This window comes from Vipera ursinii (genome assembly GCF_947247035.1).
Source record: "Vipera ursinii genome assembly, chromosome: 5".
Taxonomy (NCBI): domain Eukaryota; kingdom Metazoa; phylum Chordata; class Lepidosauria; order Squamata; family Viperidae; genus Vipera; species Vipera ursinii.
The window spans coordinates 99,762,550-99,781,665 of NC_139518.1; the positions used below are offsets into that span (position 1 = coordinate 99,762,550).

Consider the following 19,116-nt stretch of genomic DNA (forward strand, 5'->3'; position numbering starts at 1 on the left):
CGTGCTCAAGACCGCCTGATTCCTCCACATTAGACTCTGCCCAGTCAGAGTCCAAGCCGGTCCGGATCCGAGCGATTTTGTCCGCCAGATGATGACTAAACTCCTCGGCTCGTCCCTGCAAGGGATCCTCTCTCACCTCCTGATTAAGGAGGGAGCGAGTCACCCTAAACAGGGCGGCCGGGCGATTATCTGCGGACGCGATAAGGGCGGCAAAGTAGTTAGACTTCGCCGTCCTTATCGCCGCAAGATAAGACCTTATAAAGGTTCTTAACTGCAATCGGTCGGATTCGGACCGGCTGGATCTCCAACCACTCTCTAGACCTCGTCTCCGCCGCTTCATCTCCCGGAGCTCCACAGAGAACCATGGGGCCCAACGGGATCTGCGTCGGGTCAGAGGTCGCATGGGTACAACGCAGTCGAGTGCCCTGGTGGCTGCCGTTTCCCAGGCCTCCACCAGGGCATCGACTGGGCTGTGGGTAAGGGTGATAGGTATAGGCCCAAGCGCCCTCTGGAACCGATCTGGGTCCATTAGGCGCCTGGGGCGGAACCACCTGGTCGGCTCCGCCGCCCAGCGGCGGGGGATGGCATGACGGAAAACTAGCCTCAGGAGGTAATGGTCTGACCATGACAGAGGGGTGATGGACGGAGAACCCCCTCCCAGATCATCCAACCACTGTCCAGACAGAAACACCAGGTCAAGAGTGATTTCTTTCTTCTTCTTCTTCTTCTTCTTCTTCTTCTTCTTCTTCTTCTTCTTCTTCTTCTTCTTCTTCTTCTTCTTCTTCTTCTTCTTCTTCTTCTTCCCCTTCTCCTTCTCCTTCTCCTTCTCCTTCTCCTTCTCCTTCTCCTTCTCCTTCTCCTTCTCCTCCTCCTCCTCCTCCTTCTCCTTCTCCTTCTCCTTCTCCTTCTCCTTCTCCTTCTCCTTCTCCTTCTCCTTCTCCTTCTCCTTCTCCTTCTTCTTCTTCTTCTTCTTCTTCTTCTTCTTCTTCTTCTTCTTCTTCTTCTTCTTCTTCTTCTTCTTCTTCTTCTGTTGCTTTTTTTCATTCATCCCTGGCAATTTTTCTCAGGCTATTTCAAAGATGAGAGGAATAAAGGTAGGATGGTGCAATGAACGACGAGCGATAGGCCTTCCTTCTTTAAAACACTGTAGCTATCTGCCTAACTACAAAAATTAAAATTGACAAGGACAATAAAGTGAGGAATCTAACTTTTATTGTCATCTAAGGTGGAATGACTTGCCTCCAGAAATGGTGGGTCCTCCAACACGAGGTTTTAAGAAGAAATTGGTCAACCATTTCTATTCTATTCTATTCTATTCTATTCTATTCTATTCTATTCTATTCTATTCTATTCTATTCTATTCTATTCTATTCTATTCTATTCTATTTCCAATGTGGCTGTAAGTCAGGACTATCTGCAGTGTGTAGATTTCCTTGGACTCTCATCTAGATATTTATAGGTTTCAGCCTCTTGATATTTTCTAGGTTCAGCCAGGTGTGATAGCCAATACATAATTGTTAATGACAACTTATTTCATGTATTTTACTGGTAGACCTGAAGTCCATCCTGTACAATTCTGGGATTATCTTCTCCATTTAACGGTGTCCAAATTAGCATATCCCCATTTTTGCTGAGTTTCCTTTTGTATGAAATATTGTGTGACTTGCTTTCTTAATTAAGCTGGGTTGTGACGTGTGATGCCTTCCCTCTGGAACAATATTGATATGGTTTCCAACTCTATTTAAATGAGCCTTTAAACCCTGGTTTTGTTTTAAAGTAGGTAATGGACCCCTTCTGTGATGTTCTGTTTTTTGTTTTGTTTCGTTTCTAACGATTGTAAATTCCATCAGTCAAACAACCTGAAAAGAATAGAGGAGAATTTTTGTTGTGGCCAGTGACCAGTCCCTAAAAAAAATCTCGGATGCATAAACATTAATATTTATTTATTAGTTAGGTGAATCATCTGAGCATCAGATGCAAGAAATGGGAGCCAAGGTGATTCAAATGAACACAGGTTTAATGCCTGTTAATACTTTGTACAAGAAAGGAACTACTAACTGCTACTAAATTGGTGGTAGGTAAGAGTCAGCGGAATTTAAGGTGGGCTGGACTGAGATATTTTGTGGATGGGAAGGGACTTGAGGCTGATAACCTCCATTTCAGCCTGGCCATCTCCTACATCAGGTCCAGAGACCAGAACAAATAAAAACAATCAATATCCAGTTGAAAATTCTAGAATAAAATAATAAATAACAGATAAAATCTATGTTAAAAATCACAATTTGGCATCCAGTCTACACTATAAGTCCTTAAACTGTGGAGCCCACAGTCACTGAATACTGTAATACAAAACAACAAACAAAAAAGTAACGCAAAAGAGTTTGCTACATTGGTTGTGTAAAATACCAATTAATCATATGTTTCCAACAAATCGGGTTTATTTGTGTGATGTTTATACAATAATCTGAACTACTGTCAGTCAAAGCAAACTGGCGGTAGATAAAGAGTCAATGGAATTCAAAGAGGGCTAAACTTAGATCTTTTGTGGGTGCGAAAGGATTTGAGGCCGATGATGTACTTGACCCCTCCCTCGGGCTCAGCCTGGTCATCACTTATACTGAGATTTTTCAGTAGAGCGCCGATACTGTTTTTAAAGTTTTGAACCAAAACTTTAATGAATCATGGGGGGAAAAAAAATCATTTCCGTGTAAAGGTGGTTCAAGTGTAGAAGAGAAAACCAATGATTCGGAATGAAGTGGTTTTCCACAATAGTTTTCACGTGAAGTTTGGAGTTTTCCCATTTCAGCTGGCTTTATTTTAAGCTAGTTACAGGAATTGGGGATGGAGGGGAGGAATGCCAAGGAAACAGAACGGGGGGGGGGGGACAGCCAGCCAAGAGAGGAACACATGATTAGAAAGCTAAAGGGAGCAGCGCGGAGGAAAACCACAACATATGTATCTGATATAAATATTATAGTTACAGAGAGACATTTAGATCAATATAAGTCACCTTTCATTCACTTGCTTGACAGAATGAATGCAATGCAGTCGGTAGATGCTGAACCAAATTTGCAATGTACTGTCAGTGATTTGCTGTGATGGGATGGCAAGGGTGACTTTATGTTTGTTCCAATAGAATGGATGTAATTTTCCTGGAAAATAAACAGCCAGTATGATATGAAAGTTGCTATTTTATAGGGTTGGTTTTTTTTTTAAAGGATATAATTTGCATGGCCTGACTGATCTTTTACTGGAGTTCCCTTAGGGAACCTTGTGCACGAAACGTTGGAAATGGAATTGATTTGATAATTGTCGTTGGCAGTTATTTCTGTTGGAGGGGGGGGGCATGGAAATCTGCATCCTATTTTTTGTACGTATTTTGATGATTTTGAGACCAAACGCCCCACATTTCGGTTGACGCTTCCCAGGTCGCAAATGTGAAAAACAGTCGTAAGTCCCCTTTTTTTTGGGTGCCGTTGCAACTTTGAGCTGTCATTAAACGAACAGTCACTAACTCCAGGACTACCTGGATTGCCTTTTCCTCCTTCGTCCATGCCCTCAGTTCCTCTGTGCACTCTGCCACAACCTGCGTGTTGGTTGAAATTGGCTGACAACGCTTCTTTTGAAAGTTAGTCATAACAATGCTGGATTTAGGCACGCACGCGGCATAAAAGAGACCTACAGATTTGATCAGCTTTTTCTGGTCCGTTGAAGGGAGCGATATTATCTGAGGCCTGCTGTCTTCCCATAATCGGGCCGTTTCGTAGTCGCAAACGACGACGCCGGAAGTAAAAGCACACTGGCTCGGGAGTTTAATCACATCTTTGTGCTTGTTATTGATTTAGCCGTTGTTCAGCCTCATTATCTTTCCACCAACGAAGACCCTGCAATCATTTTTCACATCCTTAGTCAAGTACCAAAATTGTGAGCCAAGGACAGACACTCATAATGATCTCTGGGGTAAATTACAGGACGGGGATTGCTAGCTAGCTATCTCTCACTGCTTCTGGACCACCATTTTCTCCTACTACAGTCATTTCATGGAACGTGTTTGGAACAATTACGGCATGTGAGTAACTTGGATGGTGCAAATGTTAACCTTGCTTAGGAACAGCCACCTGCTGTCCTCTCAAGCTGCCAGCTTGAGAAGGTGACACGGCACCACCAAAGTGGAAGCTCTTCAACTTTCCATTAGATCAGAAGGCTGGACAGCTGAGTGCCACTGTGTCAAAAGGAGAATCAGCTCCCTTCTGCTCTGCTGACTATGGATAAATGCAGGTGTCTTTTACGAAGGGACCACTTTCTTCGTGATGGAGGAGACAACTTCATATTCTTCCAATATCTCAGGGGCTGCCCCAAAGAAGAGGGAGTCAAGCTATTCTCCAAAGCACCTGAAGGCAGGAGAAGAAGCAACGGATGGAAACTCGTCAAGGAGAGAAGCAACCTAGAACTAAGGAGAAACTTCCTGACAAGTGAGGACAATTAACCAGTGGAACAACCTGCCTCCAGAAGTGGTGAATGCTCCAACACTGGAAGTTTTTAAGACGAGATTGGACAAGCATTTGTCTGAAATGGTATAGGGTTTCCTGCCTGAGCAGGGGGTTGGACTAGATGACCTCCAAGGTCCCTTCCAACTTTATTATTATTATTACTGCTCTCCCAGAGGTGCTTTTTTCAGGAGGCAGCTGGACTTTCTTTGTTTTTCTTTGAAGACGTTTCGCTTCTCATCCAAGAAGCTTCTTCAGGTTCTGACCGGATGGAGGGGAATGGAAAAGCCGTTTTTCCGAGGCGTGGTGACTACATAAATGATGAGAAACTTGGAGAAGCGAGGGAAGGAGAAAATACCTCACGCCGGTTAGAACAACGCAGTGCAGATACTCCTTGACTTATAGACACACTTGAGCCCCCCAAATTTCTATTGCTAAGCAAGGCAGTGAGTTTTACTCCATTTTGTGGCTTTTTCTTGCCACTGTTGCTAAGTAAAGAAGACTGGATCTAGTTTTGGTCAACACATCACAAAAAAAGATGTTGAGACTTTGGAAAAAATGCAAAGAAGAGCAGCTAAGACGATTAAAGGCCTGGAGACTAAAACATACGAAGAACGGCTGCAGGAATTGGGTATGGGCAGTCTAGAGACAAGAAGGACTAGGGGAGACATGATAGCAGAATTCCAGTATGTGAGAGAAAGAAAGAAAGAGAGAGAGAGGGAGAGGGAGAGAGAGAAAGAGAGAGAGAGAGAAAGAGAGAGAGAGAGAAAGAGAAAGAGAGAGAGAGACAGGGAGAGAAAGAGAGAGAGAGAGAGAGAGAGAGAGAGAGAAAGAGAGAGAGAAAGAGAGAGAGAAAGAGAGAGAGAGAGAAGGAGAGAGAGAGGGAGAGGGAGAAAAAAGAGAGAGAGAGGGAGAGAAAGAGAAAGAGAGAGAGAGAGAGAGAAAGAGAGAGAGAGGGAGAGGGAGAGAAAAAAGAGAGAGAGAGGGAGAGAAAGAGAGAGAGAGAGAAAGAGAGAGAGAGGGAGAGAAAGAGAGAGAAAGAGAGAGAGAGAGAAAGAGAGAGGGAGAGAAAGAGAGAGAGAGAGAGAGAGAGAGAGAGAGAGAGAGAGAGAGAGAGAACACAAATTGTTGAAATTGGAAGAAACTGCGGGGGGGGGGGATAAGACTTTCCTGTGTTCTGACAAATTAGGTGCGAGAGGTTTTTATACATGATGCATACAAACACATGGTTGATCGATTATTATTATTTTTTCACTCTTGGCAAAATTGAAGGAAAGGTGAAGGCAAAGTTTTCCCCCTGTGGGGATAAAGACTGCCAGATTTCAGATGAATAAGCTCAGGAACGTTTCTTACAAAAGCTTCCTTTACGGGTTTTTTTTTTCTTCCCCTTTCCCTTCTCCTTAAGCCGCTAAAAGATGGGAGAAATTTTGGATCAGGAAATGGCCTGGAAGCCGGCACTCAAGCAGTCAACAAGCAGTTGCTGGAAAGGAAACTGCAGATCCTGACCTGTTGCAGAGAAAAGGGGACAGGAATGCAAAAAAAAAATAAAAATAAAAAATAAAAATAAAAATAATAACCTGGCTAAGGAACTACGTGTTGAACATAAGCATCCCTTTTGCAACTCCCAGAGCATCTCAGAAGGAATGGAGTCTTTTTCTTCCTTCTTTAGGTGTTCCCACCTTTGCAGATACTTAAGGGATACTTAAGGCAGCTATTAATTGGGGTCCTCCAGTTCTGAAACATGACCGACATAAAACACCAAAATTTAGTGGGTAGAATTTGTTCTGTGTTACGGGATTTTTCAGGCAGCCTTGGATTCTCTCCTTTACAGCCCCCAACTAGACAAGCAAACAATGCTAGTAATAGAATATTTATAATGCCTTGGTAAAGCCACGCCTTGCGATACTGCATCCAGTTTTGGTCACCACAGTATATAAAAAAAAAGATGTTGAGACTCTGGAAAGAGAGCAGAGAAGAGCAACAAAGAGGATTAGGGGGCTGGAGGCTAACACGTACGAAGAACGGTTGTGGGAATTGGGGATGTCTAGTTTAATGAAGAGAAGGACCAGGGGGGACATGATAGCAGGGTTCCAATATTTGGGGGGTTGCCTCAAAGAAGAGTTGGGGGTCAACCAATTCTCCAAAGCACCGGAAGGCAGGACAAGAAGCAACGGATGGAAACTCATTGTTAAGTCGGGTTTGCGGATCGATGAGGGGTAGGTGTGTGTATAATCTTTATTGGTAGGTAGCGTGGTCTGAACTGCCAGACAACGGTTACCTGGGCATGCTTTATACCTGCCCAGGTGAATGCCTGACCAATAGGTCTGAACCCTGGTTTCCCGCCGGCCAGGCGGCCAATCCCTTTAAATCCAGCTTTCCCGCCGAACGTAGTTCCTGCACGGAGCTGTCCAGCTCCGCGCTTCCTGATGTGGCTGCTACACGTGTATGCTAGCCCAGCATACACTACACTCATCAAGGAGAGAAGCAACCTGGAACTAAGGAAAATTTCCTAACAGTAAGAACAATCAACCAGTGGAATGGCTTGCCTTCAGAAGTTGTGGGTGCTCCAATGCAGGAGGCTTTTATGAAGAGATTGGACAGCCATTTCTCTGGAATGGTATAGGGTCTCCTGCTTGTGCATGGGGTTGGACTAGAAGACCTCTAAGGTCCCTTCCAACTCTCTTATTCTGTTATGTCCTCTAAGGAAAGATGCAAAGATCAGCTACTTAGTTGGCATATTCATAGAGAGTACCTTAAATTGTCAAAGGCATGTTGCAAATAACATTGTGTGTGTGTGTGTGTGTGTGTGTGTGTGTGTGTGTGTGTGTGTGTATACTGCTCAAAAAAATAAAGGGAACACTTAAACAACACTATGTACTATATTTAATAGTAGGATGTCTTATCTTGTGTTCCCTTTATTTTTTGAGCAGTATATTTAATATGTATATATATAATCAAATAAGAAAGAATGTTCTTGAGCTAAGCACATCAGTAAGGTCAATAAATATATATATATCAAAACGGTCTTTAATTCTTTAGGTGAAAAAAATATATTTTAGGAAAGCATTTTAATGGGTTGTTTTCTCTTATGTGCCTTTCCCTGGAGTCATGGATTTGCTTGTTCATCTTCAATTATAATAGAATAAAGATGCCAAGGTGGATTGAAAACCTACAATGTGGTGCAAACCTTTCAGCATAATAAGTCTAAAACAGTCTCCCCTTTAGGTCAAACTTTGCTGGATAGGGTCAGGTGATCTCAAATTATCCATTATCAAATGTAACATGAATACATGGCGGGGGATATAACATTTGGATCAATCCTGACACATCCCTCTTTGTAAGAACATTGTGAATTGATCTGGACATACAAAGCGATGACTACAACTTTTGTTCTACCCTCTTACTTCCCTGTTGAATGAGGTTTTCAATCCTGGGTTTGCGTAAGTAATCATTGAAAACATTTTCACTGTTAACAGGAAGCTGGCCTTAGTCAAAATGTTAAATGAAAAGACCAATCATCTAGAGCAGACATGTCAAACACAAGGCCCGGGGTCTGGATCCGACCCGCGAAGTGGTTTCATGTGGCCCGTGAAGCCATCCTGGAAACAGTGAGGGAACGGCCCCCACTGCCTTGGCCCTGGCCCAGAGACCCTCCTTCTGCCAGAGACCCCCAGATCTGCCCCACTCCTGCCCAGGCCCCCATAGGCACCCTTGATGCGAATGATGCAGAGCTGGCCACGCCCACCCAGTAGGCCATACGCACTCTAGCCATGCCCACCCAGTAGGCCACGCCCACCCTGGCCACACCCACCCGGCCCCTTGAGGGCAACCGCAATGCTGATGCGGCCCTCAATGAAATTGAGTTTGACACCCCTGATCTAGATATTGATACAGATATATAGAGCTCTGTTACCTTCCCACCGAGGTGGTACCTATTTATCTGCTTGCATTTGCATGCTTTTGAATGGCTAGGTTCAAAACTGCAGGAGTTGGAGCGAGGACAGGGGCTCAAGCTTACCCCATCACGTGCAGCTTGGGTCTTGAACCCGGGTTTTCAGCTTTCCAACTGATAGGCCCAGCGTCTCAACCGCTGAGCCACTGCGCCGCCCCTCACAACATAGAAGGCGGCTGGAAATGTAGCATCTAAGGCATGCTAGGCGATGTGCTTCTGGTTTATTTATGTGACTATAATTACAATGGATTGAATTAAATGGCATTCATTTAAGACTCTGCAATACGGGTTTTTACGTTTCTCTTTCAAGAATAAACCGGAGACCGTCACCGGATTAATGCTTTTTTCCTTTTTCTTTTCTTTTCATGGTTATTTTCTTATAAAAGTAACAAGTCACAAAACTTTCAGTTATTTTGTTCTTCCTGGTCTTAACTGTGTCCTTTCTTTCTGTCCCAGGCACATTGTTGTCTGTGGTCACATCACTTTGGAAAGCGTCTCCAATTTCTTGAAGGACTTCCTTCACAAGGACAGGGATGATGTCAGCGTAGAAATTGTTTTTCTGCACAAGTAAGTACCTTCGTGTCACTACTCACACCCAAAAAAAAAAGGCCCGCGGGACCCTAAAATTGTTCTGAACCAGCCCTCTTCTAACAAACCCCTTATCAGAAAGAAGAGACTGGAGAGCGTCCAAGGCTAAAAGGCTTCTGCCAAGATTTAATTACGCAGTTAACAAAAACACTAGAGCTTGTCTTCTCAAGCGGAAAAGTTGCTTTCAGCAACCAGCCCCTCCCCAAACACTCCTTTTATAGAGAGCTCAGGGCGTGGTCTCCCTGTGCCTCCTCCCGAGGAGTCCCATAGCCTTTCTTTGTTTGTTCCTGCTCGACTGCCTCCTGCGTCGGGCGTCCTTAAACAGGGCCAGCTGTGGGTCATCATCCTCCGCACTCTCGGGCTCACGCAGCTGAGAAGAGGTCCCCGGCTGAGGACTCTGCAAAGCCTCCAAACCATCATCAGCCGGTTCGTCTCCCTCCTCCCCCTCATCTGAGTCCTCCAATACGTCGGAGCCGGCTGTCGGACCCACAGGCTGGCCCTGAGTCACAACAAAAATCTATAGTAGAAAGTATTTGTAGATCAGGATTGAAGTTTGGGGTCCTCGGCGTTCTCTGTTGTTTCATTAGGGCACTGGATGATGGTACCTAGTTTGGTAATAAAACGTCTGCAAGGAAACAACCAAGCTCAGAGATCACTCAGCACCCCCAAACGAAAATCGGCAATCAAATTCCTGGGTGAATACTTTCTCTTGCCCCAGTTGCAAACAAGGCTAGTAATAAACATTGTTTTTTGCATACTGTAGTAGGTAATTATTTAGCTTTTGGAAAATGTTTGCACCTCAGGGGTACAAAGGGGTACAAAGTCCCAAGTACCTCTTTCGAAAAAGACACCCTGCGAATATTTCAGCTGAGAGCACTGAATGTGCCTTTTTGTACTGTCCTTTGACTCACAAGAACATTTTCATGACCTATTTAACAAGGCCTGGTTTATAAACAACGGCAGGAATGCCTTGCCTGCTTTTAGGATTCGGTCCCGAATGTAATTAAAAGAAACAAATCATTTAACCAAAATAATGAATGAACGAATGAGATTTCCATCAGGTTGTAGTGGATAATTGTATTCTTTGTTATGCCATTCATAGACCTTGCCTACACTACTCACTTCCTAAATTGGTGGGCTGTGTACTTTAAATGTCAGAGTAATGAAGGGACGCCTTCCCTTAATCCATTTAAAGGTGCTGATTAAAGTTGTGCATGCTTTCAAATGTCTTCTACGTTTGAAGTAAAAGATTAGGATCTTATTAACTAGCTTGAACTTTGGGGGGGCTTTCCATGTGAACTTAAAAAAAAAGATGCTGTTGCTTTAAGTCATCAAATCAAATCAAATCAAATCTGTATGACGTTGACAGACCAACATAACTGTTCCCTTAATGGATCTCAGTCTGCTTCTTAAAGCAATCACAATATATTTTACAGACTCGGTTGCAATCCTGAAAAAAGTTTGTTGGTTTTACTGAATAGCAAGAGAAGTGTTATGCTTTGCTGCAATTTGAAGAAACACCTCCAGGTCACTTTTGAAGCATGTTTCCTGTGGTTTAGAGACGAAGATTTTTTTTTTAGGATTTTTATAGGGACCCCAAAGGGAAAATTTGAATAGTGAAGTAGGATTCTTCAAAGAAGAAGAATATAACGAATGTCACTCATGCCACAGATTACTTAATCACCAATACCATTTAAACAAAGTTGGCTATAGATCTCAATGAATTTTATTTTTGGTCCTTTTGAAATCACAAATCTTCTACTTGAGGTTCTACGTGTCCACCTATCCAGATCGCAAATGTCACCTCTCAAAAGTGATTCTGGACATGAACTAAGATGACCTGAAAAAAGTTTCACATACAATCTTTGGCACGTTAAAAAAAAAAAGTTTGAAATCCAATTTGAAAGGAATTGAAACCGATAATCCCCTTAAACTGACGAATCATTAAATTATGGTAGTGAAGCGTGAAGAACAGAAATTGATCCAGGCAGTGGCATTTTGATGTATTGAATGACTGTTATTCTTCCACAAGATTTTAAATTTAGCAACGTTGGGGAGTTAAGTCTGTATTAAAATTTTGTTAGTCTGCTTTGGTCAATTCAAATCAATTCAGCTGTAGCTTTGTTTGATTTTGCACTGCTCTTCCCAAGATCTGTTTAAATTATTTTTACAGTGTCAATTTGTGAGTTTTTTTTAAAAAAATATTGTACTAATAACCTGCCCAGGAACCACAACTTTAAAGGTGTATAAATCAGTTAAAATATATAATAAAACAGCAAAAGGAATAAATGTATCAAATAGAAACATCATCAGGCAGCAAAATAAATAACAAAATTCATAGTGGTAAAAATAGCACTAAATTTTAACACTAGTTTAAAATCATTTTCAAAACAGCTCCGAAAATCGGGCTGTAGGCATTGCGTTATGATTAAAGCTTCGAGGGTTATTGGGAAGAACATCATTCAGTAACTTGAACCAGTTTCATATTTCCAAGTTAAATCTACAAAGATGTAGGCTGAACAGAAAACAGAACACAAAGAGAAGAAGTAGAATATAATTATAAGTAATTAAAAATAAATTGATTTGTTTGGGTTCAAAAGGGCTATAATATTAGTTGAAGTGTCTCTCCCTCATTTGGAGGAGACCCAGAAAAGTCTCAGATGAAGGTCCAGATAGGTCAGTATGAAACTCCAGTTAGGTCAAAAGAGAGATCTAGATAGGTCAATATGAAGGTCCACATAGGTCAATATGAAGGTCTAGATAAGTCAGTATAAAGGTCTAGATAGGCCAAGAGATCTAGATAGGTCAATATGAAAGTCTAGATAGGTCAACAGGAAACACTAGAAAGGTCAATATGAAGATCTAGATAGATCAATATGAAGGTCTATATAGGTCAATAATGAAAGTCTATATAGGTCAGTATGAAGGTCTGTATAGGTCAATATGAAGGTCTTGATAAGTCAATATGCAGTGCTAGATAGGTCAATATGAAGGTAAAGTTAGGTCAATAGGAAACTCCTGATGGGAAAATATGAAGGTCCATATAGATAACACTTGATCCACATTGATTGAAGGTCCTGTCATAATAAATATGTTGGTCTTCCATATGCCACAAGATCAGATATAAGACAGAAGAGTCCAGAATTTCTGGATTGATTCTTTTGCCAAATAAAGTATAGAAAGAGTGAGGCACCCTTTCTTAGCTGTCATAGTTTGCAGGAAGAAATTCACATATTTGATAAGAATAATGGAGAAGTTGATTCTGATAAACCTTGGCCATCTGTGTCCTGCCGACCTGTATCCATTAAATGATGGATGTTGATGCATGAACAGATAAGGGCATCATCTTTCTCAATTCTGTGTTTTTATTATTTGTAGCATGCAATAAATTTATAAACACAAGTTTATTCAGTACCTTTAGCACAGAAGAGGGATGAGAAAATATGCAAACTAAAGCAATACACTCAGATTTTTTCTCTCTTTCTTTTTTTTCAATAATTGGACTACAATTTTTCCACGTCAATCTTAATTTCCTGAAAATGCCCTATCAGCAGCCACGAATGCTTAAAGAACATGCTATTACCATAAAACTCACTTCCAATAATAACTGCCTTGATTTTTAAATCCCAATCACAGAACTGGGATTAGGCAGAACTACAGGATATAGGAAAGTGGAAAATACACAAAGGAGTTATTTTTCAACTGCTTGGATGTAAATTATGAGTGACTGCTGAAAGCATCATGTGGACAGCTACTAGCATTCAGAAGCAATCTTATAAATTAGGTCATTGTCAGCTACGCTTCCAAGGAACAGACAGTTTTAAGGTAGAATAGTGGAAGCGTCAATGGAGATTCTCCTTTCTTGTTTTTCTTTGAAGGCATTTTGCTTCTCATCCAAAATACATCTTCATCTCTGACTGGATAGTGGGGAACATGGGAGAACAAACCCACCAGGACAAGATTCAGCAGTCCATCTGCATTTGAAAGACAAAGGCTGCTCTTTTGAAGACAGCAAAGTCCACTTTTTGGTCAGAGAGGACCGCTGGTTTGAAAGAGGGGTCAAAGAGGCCATCTGTGTCAAAATCGAACAGCCCTGTCTCAACAGAGGGGGAGGGATACCACATCATCTATCTCCAGTCTACCACACAGTCCTTTCAGCAGCTCCAAGGAGGCTCCACACCCATTTGCACCACTCAGGTGACCCTGAGGACACAGATAAACCTCCAAGTGGCCTCAACAACCTCTGAAAGAAGGCAAATGACCAGCTGTCTGCAAGAAGTATAAATCCTTCTATTCCCCACCATCTAGTCAGAACTGAAGAAGCTTCTTGGATGAGAAGCGAAACGTCTTCAAAGGAAAGCAAGAAAGTCCAGTTGCCTTGTGAAAAAGCACCTTTGGAACAATATTGGAAGTAGCAACTTAATCTTCCCAGGAGTTTTGTGTATGTGTATGCGTGTGTGTGTTTCTTTGTATCCGACCTTTATCATTTATACAAGTAACTGTTGAGTATACAAATAAAAGTCCAGGATTATTTTCATTTCTGAAAAGCTTACCATTTATTGAATACATGGCCTGGTAAAGGTGAAGTAAAAACTAACTCTAAAATCCCAAGGCATCAGACCACAGCATATCACCATGACTTTCCCAGCCAAACTGCCCCCAGATGTCCACATAGCCCATGTAAACAAGTTCTCTTTGTTAAGGGAACCATCTGCTATCTTCTTCACACCTGCTAGAAAGTCCTTGAAAGGTTTCCATACTACTGATCTCAGCAAATTTCCGTAGAACTGGAGAGTTTCCATTTCTCTAATTAGTCCTTTCAAAAGCGACACTTCCCCCCCCACCTTACTCTAATGCAAGACGCAAAGCTGCCAAATTTTGACTCTTGACAGTAACTCAAGGTGGTGAAGGTATCTAACACACTTTCCTCCTCCTATTTCTCCACAAGGACAATCCTGCGAAGTGAATTGGGCAGAGAGACAGAGACTGGCCCAAAGTCACCTAGCTGGTTTTCATAGCTAAGGCTGGACTAGAATTCATGATCGCCTGGGTTCCAGCCTAGTGCCTTAATCGCTAGGCCAAACTGGTTTTCCAATGCCCGTGATCAATTAATTGTAAGCACTACTATAATTGGACCAGTATATGAGTGTATCATGTATGTTTGTGTGTGTGTGTGAGAGAGAGAGAGTGTGTGTGTGTGTGTGATTGTGTGTGTGTGTGTGTGTGTTTGTCTGTGGGTCTAGGGACGGGTAGGCAACCTTGGCCCTTTTATGACTCGTGGACTTCAACTCCCAGAATTCCTGAACCAGCCTGGCTCAGTTTGGAAACTCTCCCTCTCCCCCCAGCATGGCTGGCTCAGGAATTCTGGGAGTTGAAGTCCACAAGTCATAAAAGGGCCAAGGTTGCCTACCCCTGGTCTAGCAGAAGAACCTTAATTCACCTTTTGAGTAAAATTAAGCCCTTCTACAACGTCCCTTTGAGTGCAATGTCTCTCAAAATAACACCCTCTCTAATTCCCGAGAATAAAGGGAAAACAAAATAGGAACACTGCACATAATCAACTTCCCTAATCCCTTTTTTAAAAATATCATTCTGACCCGGGGCCGTGGAGAGGGATGATATATTTGGAGGAGAGGGGAAAATTCTGGAGAGCTAGTAGCTGTAAAGAAAAGGAGAAATGAAAAATGATAATATACAAAATAGATGGGGTGAGCTGGCTGCAAGATCTGTCAGCCTTTTGGAACTGTTTGAGAAATAAGTTTCATCTTTCTTTCTTTCTTTCTTTCTTTCTTTCTTTCTTTCTTTCTTTCTTTCTTTCTTTCTTTCTTTCTTTCTTTCTTTTTAATTTAGTATCTCCCCTAACCTTGAGTTGGAAGCTCTTTTTAAACGACACTTTACTCAGGTGGAATTTTTCCAAGGTTCAGTTCTCAATCCGCACGACTTGGCTAGAGTAAAGGTAAGGGTGTGTTTTTTTGTTTTAAATTCTAACCGAGTGTTTGGAACAAGCAGGGTCTAAAAATGTAAAGAGGTTTTAAAACCCATTCCATTTTCCTAAAGAAAAAATGGAAGGTATTGTCCTATAAAGAAATTTAGGAACTAATTCTGGACAGCCGCTCTGTTCCCCCCCCCCATTTCTGTGGCCCTTTGGCAGAAAAAAAATGTAGTCGTTTCAAATTATATGGATGGGCTGAAGCTTAAGAAAGCCAAAGTCACTTTCAAGTCCAGATTGACTCAGAAGTCATGTCACAGAATTACTGGAACCTTCTTTCAAATTAATGCTTCTGGAATAAAGAAATCTGATAAGGTTCCTTAGAAAGGAAGAAGCGATACGTGAACAAGTTTAAGACTGAAGTAGCAACAGTTCAAAATTCTGCTTTTATGAACGGGTTAATCCTTCTGAGTATAACCCTTATGGAATTTCAACAGAATCACTCAATGGGGCCATAGCTGTCTCTCGATCCAGCCACAAAGCTTGAAGTCTAGACCAGAGGTCCCCAAACTTTTGGGCACCAGGGACCGGTTCCGTGGAGAGAGGTTTTTCCACGGACCGGAGAGTGTGTGGTTTTGTGTGCTGCCTGCATCCCGCGGATGGGACTTGGCTTGTTTGTGCGGACCGGTTGCTGGCATCCCATGGCCCGTTACCGGTCCACAGACCGGAGGTTGGGGACCCCTGGTCTAGACCTTGAAGACTATATGTACGAGGGCAATTTCGAAATAACAGACAGACACTCACAGATACAGAATTTTTATTATACACATTAGAAAACTTACAACGTTACATGACTTTTTGAATAATCGCCATTCAAACCGAGGCCCTTGTCATAATGTCTTGCAAGGTTTGAAATGAAGTGTTGGGGGGTCGCTCGGCACCAAATCTGGGTTCTGCTTTGGACTTTCTCACGTGTTATGCCGAGGAAGGAGAACAGTTGTGACAGCGATGAGACCTGGGTGTCATACGTAAACCCCGAAAGCAAACAGCAGTCAATGGTGTGGTGTCATACGCACTCACCACAGAAGCCCCCAAAAGCTTGGCAAATATTGTTTGCCAGAAAAGTTATGGCAATAGTATTCTGAGGTGCCAAAGGAGAAACTGCTAGTGAAGTTCACAGAGTGTGGTTCAACCATCAATTCAGACATCTACTGTGAAGCATTACGCAAACTCTGATGAGTGTCGGGGCCCGCTGACTTCCGGTGTGGTGTTGGTTCACAACAATGCTTGTCTGCACACCCCTAGACGCACCCAAGAACTTTTGAAGCAGTTCCCTTGGGTTGTTTTTCATCACACACCCCCATAGCCCAGATTTAGTGCCAAGCAACAACTACTAAGTAACCTTGTAACACATTATGACAAGGTCCTCAATTTGAATGGCACTTATGTCGAGAAGTCTTGTAATGTTGTAGTTTTCTAATGTGTATAATAAAAATTCTGTATCTCTGAGTGTCTGTCGTGGATAACCAAATGGAGGTTTATTTCCAAATTGCCCTCGTATCTATAAAATAGAAGCTGGAAGTTGTTAGTCCGTGGGCACACTGTTATTCAACCTGGGCAACTTCCAGATGTGTCAACTTTGACTTTATTGAATTCTCAATAATGGCCGTGCTGGCTGGAGGTGTGAATCCACACATCTGGAGGTTGATCTAGATGCATGCTTTTCCTTGTAACATCTGGATGTCGAAAGGAGCCTATGAATAATAGCGTTCACTTGCATGGAATGCTTCATGTGTCTGCCATTCAAATCTACATGTCATCTCTTCACCCAGATTCCACAAAAGCCAAATAACTTTGAAAATAAATAACAAAAATAGCTGCTTTTTATGCATGTACGTTTTCTCCTTTGATGTCCAGATAGAGTCAGCAGATGCTTGCCTCATCCTTGCCAACAAATACTGCGCGGATCCAGATGCCGAAGACGCTTCTAATATTATGAGGTAATTTAAGATGTAGCGACTTAGATTTGATTTTCGCTTTTGAGGGTTTCAGCCTACACCAGAATGTTCAGTTGCCAAAACATGGCTGTGAACAGAGGGAATATCGGAGGTTGCACGTCAAACTTGGTCTCTGGGGAAGGTGTGGAATGCCTAAGGAGAGTCTCAGCCATCCAGGTCATAGGTATCCCAAAGGTGCTTTTTCAGGAGGCAACTGGACTTTCTTGTTTTTCTTTGAAGACCTTTCGCTTCTCATTCCAGAAGCTTCTTCAGAGCTTGAGAAGCTTCTTGGATGAGAAGCGAAACGTCTTCAAAGAATAAACAAGAAAGTCCAGTTGCCTCCTGAAAAAAAAGCACCTTTGGGGTGGGTAGAGAGACACTAAAAATGGAACCAGAGTGGAATAGACTGCCTGGTCCCTGAAAAGGGCACCAAACAACTCCACCTTTAGGTTGCTTGTGAAAGTTTGTTGTCCTTGTGGACTGCCTACACAAGCTAAGATCTCCGATTCAAGGAAGGGCGGAGTTAGACGAGTCTAAGAAGTCATGATGTCAACCATCTTCCTTAATTGAGGAATTCAGGTGAAAGCAACCCAGACAGATAGGCATCTGGCTGAAGATGCACAACGAAGATCTTTGTCCCCCAAAACTGAGGATAAATCACCACCTAATGGCATAACGCTGACTGTCTTAAGTCTCAGAGAGAGTTAGGAGAACTTGTGGACCTTGTAGAAGAGTGACTACTGTATAGGTAGTCCTTCAATTACAACAGTTTACTGAGCGACTTTCAAAGTTACAACGGCACTGGGAAAAAATGACTTACGACCATTTGTTACAGTTACAATCTGTGTAGCATCTCCCCCCCCCCACACGGTCACATGATCGAAATTCAGACGATTGGCAACTGGTTCCTATTCATGACGGTTGCGGTGTCCTCCAGGGTCACGGGATCCCCCTTCTGTGACCTTCTGACGAGGACAGTCAATGGGGACCGTGTTGCTAACTTAACAACTGCAGTGATTCAGTTAACAACGATGACAGTAAAGGTCATAAAGTGAGGCAAAACTCCCTTAACAAATGTCTCGCTTAACAACATACATTTTGGACTCAATACTTATTTGTATTGTTTTAACTCGCCCTGTGAACCGCCCTGAGTCCTTCGGGAATAGGGCGGTATATAAAATCAATCAATCAATCAATCAAATGCAAATATTAAATCAATCAAATAAATAAATAAATAAATATTTTATTTTATTTTATTTTATTTTATTTTATTTTATTTTATTTATTTTATTATTTTATTTTATTTTATTATTTTATTTTATTTTATTTTATTATTTTATTTTATTTTATTTTATTTTATTTTATTTTATTTTATTTTATTTTATTTTATTTTATTTTATTTTATTTTATTTTATTTTATTTTATTTTATTTTATTTTTATACCGCCTTTCTCCCGAAGGACTCAGGGGGGTGTACAGGGCAATACAATAAAATACAATATATAAAAATTAAAAAAAAAATATTAAATACAACAGCCCAATTCAATAAATTAATACAAAGCGTATAAATAAATAAATAAATAAAATAAATAAATAAATAAATAAATAAATAAATAAATAATAAATAAATAAATAAATAATAGTGGTTGTAAATCAAGGTCTGCTTTCGTTAATCTATCATAGCTAAAAATCAGGAGCTTGTGGACACCTTTCACCTGGGCTTTTTGAAGCTGTCTACCAAGAATAAATATGAAACTCTTTCCGAATTAAAATGACAAGAATTGCACTTTTTTAATCCCCTTTTCAGAGTAATTTCTATCAAGAACTACCACCCCAAAATAAGAATCATCACTCAGATGCTGCAATATCACAATAAGGTAAGGCATATTCTGACATTTGCCGTCAAGGTTTTCTGATAAACCATTTCTCCAATAAGTGGCCTGGGAACACACTGGAACAGAGAGATTCAGGTGTAATATCTTAAGATATTTATTGCTAAGTTAAATTATTCCTCTTCAAAGTCTCTAAGAGGTTACTTTTAATAGTCCTTCAAACTTGACCATGATTAATTGGGGAAATATTGGCTAGGATATTGGTGGGACTGGCTGTCCCCCTTTGTCTCTTTTCCCCCCACAACCACTTCTAGGTACAGGGACATGTTCTT

General features: G+C 41.6%; 1 protein-coding gene across 1 annotated transcript in view; it reads left to right on the forward strand.

The window, feature by feature from the left end:
• Window positions 1–19,116, forward strand: part of KCNMA1 (potassium calcium-activated channel subfamily M alpha 1) — a 423,981-nt gene that overhangs the window by 273,966 nt on the left and 130,899 nt on the right. Inside the window, exons 10-13 of the mRNA XM_083363343.1 lie at window positions 8,896–9,006; window positions 14,878–14,983; window positions 16,874–16,956; window positions 18,760–18,834. Of these exons, the coding sequence (XP_083219469.1) occupies window positions 8,896–9,006; window positions 14,878–14,983; window positions 16,874–16,956; window positions 18,760–18,834 (375 nt within the window). The remainder of the gene's footprint in view (window positions 1–8,895; window positions 9,007–14,877; window positions 14,984–16,873; window positions 16,957–18,759; window positions 18,835–19,116) is intronic.